Consider the following 2,822-nt stretch of genomic DNA (forward strand, 5'->3'; position numbering starts at 1 on the left):
TTTGGGCAAGCTGCAGGTTCAGATTTGGTGCCTCCCTTCCATAGAAATTGGCAGTGATCAGGTGCTTAAATGGATTAATAAATGCAGTGCTTGGTCTCTGTGTTTTGGTCCCCCATGTGTAAAACAGGGATAACAACTCTGCCAAGCCTTGCAGGGGTATTGATAGTAAATACATTAAAATTCTTAACTGCTCAAATACAACACTTACGGAGGTCATAAAAATACTTAAGGTAGATGGAACGAACGCTGCAGCCAATCTGGAATTTTGCCCTGGTGCTTTAAATAGTGTCAGATTCAATGGGCAGCAGTAATTGCACAGTGTTCAGTTCCCCACTGCTGGATCGTTTTGCATTCATTCACCCAGTTAAGCTCCTGCTCCTCTGCTCATGTTAATACCAGTTTGATTGTCCTTAACCCTTTGGATGCCTCCATTGACTGCAAGAACAGGCATTTCACTTGTGAGACCCGTCTCTTGACTGGACCACCAGGCTATTACAGTTCTGGCTGTTGGGAGAATATGGATTTCCTGCGCTTTCATTAGTGCTCGCCCGTCTCAGTCACCCTTCCCCAGAGTTGGCTCCTGCCTACAATGGAGGCTTGTTCCAGAGGTTCTGAGGCATGTGCTTTGATTTTCTTTCAGGCTGTTATGGAATACGTCCAGATCTGGTGAATGAAAGTTGGTCTTGTTCACGGTGCTCAGCCAATGCATGGGCAGCGGTAAGCATCCACTCTAGGGGAGACTGAAAAGGGAAATTGTCAGGGGGCGTGGAGGGGGGAATTAACAGGAAGCATCAATACGGGAGGGAATGATGGCAAAAAAATGTCCTGTGCCTTGTTGTACCAGTATAGTAAATCTCTGAGGGAAGGGTAGAGGTTTCAGGGTGCTCCTTGGATGTTCTTGATCTTTGTTTTTCCTATTCCAGGATTGCTGTCTATGTAATCTCAGGGGTGGAGCTCTTCAGATGACCACTGATGGACGGTGGGTACCATGTAGGATGCCTTGTACGTGTACTAGGGCACTGATAGCAGCCGCTAGCATGAGTCATCTGATTGTTTTATGAGGGGCTGGTGAGGATGCCCAAGTGTGTGACATCTAGGTTTGGCTGTGCTTGCTGTTGCTCTCCAGATGATGGGCAGGATGAGATTGAAAGTTTCTGCTACCCACCCTACTGTTTCTTCTCTCCAAGGCACAAAACACCTTGGAATTCCCTTGTTCTCAAAGGGAGCGCTTTTCAAGGAGAGCTCAGCATCACGCAAGATCAGCTGCCTAATGAAGACGGTTGACTGCAATTGTTCTAGGGCCCTTTATCTTGTGTCACTCCATTAATAACCAGATGGGAATATTACCAGTGCTGCCAACCCCATAAATATGTCCAGACACTATGGAAGGAACAATGGGAGAAATGTCAACTGCCCCCTAGAGTTTACACACTCCATGAATACACCGCAAAAATTCTGAAAATCCATATAGGGTAGTTTCTGATTTCTTTCATTTATTTCCAGGTGGGTCCATATAATCTGTGCTATCGCTGTCCCAGAGGCCCGTTTTCTCAATGTAATAGAACGTCATCCTGTGGACATCAGTGCTATTCCAGAGCAGAGGTGGAAACTGGTAGGTGTCGTCTCCTGGGTGTTGTTGGAGTGAGAGCAGGGCTTGGTTTTGTCTAGGAGTCCAAAGCAGCCAGGGTTGAAAGAGGGGTTCTCAATGTATGTATCCCTTAAGTGCCCCAGGATGCAGCAACCTATGGATATATCTGAGAGATTCCACTCTTATTTCAGGGGTTTCACTTTGTCCATTGGGAATGCTTTCCCATGTACATACTCAATGCACTGCCTCCTGGAGGTCCTCTCTGTCGCGAGGAAATCTGTGGGAAAGATGCTAGCAGAATTCTAGCTAACGGCATATGGTCTAGCTCTATTCCAGGGAGGCTGCAGTGCCTCATTTTGGTGATCACCAGGGGGTGATTGAACAGGGCGCTGGATTCCTCTAGCTGGTTCTTAATGACCTGTCAGTATAGGTGCATTTGCTAGTTAATTGTGCTTTTGGCTTTCTGTAGTGCAGGAATTGGTTTTGGGATGTTGGGAGAGGAATGTGGTGGGGGAAGGTGAGGTAAGCATTGATGTATTGGGTAGTGTTGATGTATTTGTTAACTGTGCTGCTATTTAGTGCAGGCAGCCAAGCCAAGTCCTGGATGGGAGATTAGGAAGAATCTCTCTCTGCTTTGAGAGTTATTCCTCTATTGTGCAAATGGGTTTTGTACACAAATGTGAATGTAAAAAGCATTCATTATTCAGGTGGAGTGATGGAGCAATGTGATGCGAGGGTGATAAATCCTGCAGCACTGGCTCTTTATGGATTGTCTGACATTTCCAGCATGCATCCTCTTCATTACCAGCACTTGTAACGATGAATTAAAAATCCTTTTACACAGGACTCACTTGTATTGCTTAATGGGGCCTCACAAGGAAACCTTGTGACTTAACTCCTTAAATTCTGCGTGACTGCCCTGCAACCGTGCAGCATCCATCATTGGATCTATGCAACGTCACATTGTCATAGCGAACTCCAGACTGCTTGGCATAGGTCTGTATGGGAGGACTTCGGGGTAAAGGAAGAGTATGGCACGTATGAATTGGGGGTATGGGAGAAGTGGCTGCAAATTGTGGGGGTGGGAAAGGATTAGGAAGTCTTTTTGATGAATGTTTCTAGGATTTTCCCTGGAATAGAAGTTAAGCTAATTGGCCTGAAGTTTCCTGGGTCTTCACGCTTCCCCTTCTTGAAGATGGCACAACATTGGCCCTCTTCCAGTCCTCTGGGATTT

The 2,822-nt window shown here is 46.2% G+C and overlaps 1 protein-coding gene across 4 annotated transcripts in view; it reads left to right on the forward strand.

Moving 5' to 3' along the window:
• The window catches only part of KDM4B (lysine demethylase 4B), a 165,534-nt gene that overhangs the window by 138,437 nt on the left and 24,275 nt on the right, over positions 1–2,822 (forward strand). For all 4 annotated transcript variants that reach the window (XM_019513435.1, XM_019513437.1, XM_019513439.1 and 1 more), the window contains 3 exons: positions 641–717; positions 924–979; positions 1,504–1,612. In XM_019513435.1, coding sequence (XP_019368980.1) covers positions 641–717; positions 924–979; positions 1,504–1,612 — 242 coding nt within the window. The remainder of the gene's footprint in view (positions 1–640; positions 718–923; positions 980–1,503; positions 1,613–2,822) is intronic.

The sequence above is a fragment of the Gavialis gangeticus genome, unplaced genomic scaffold (genome assembly GCF_001723915.1).
Source record: "Gavialis gangeticus isolate Ggan-Ray unplaced genomic scaffold, GavGan_comp1, whole genome shotgun sequence".
Lineage (NCBI taxonomy): Eukaryota > Metazoa > Chordata > Crocodylia > Gavialidae > Gavialis > Gavialis gangeticus.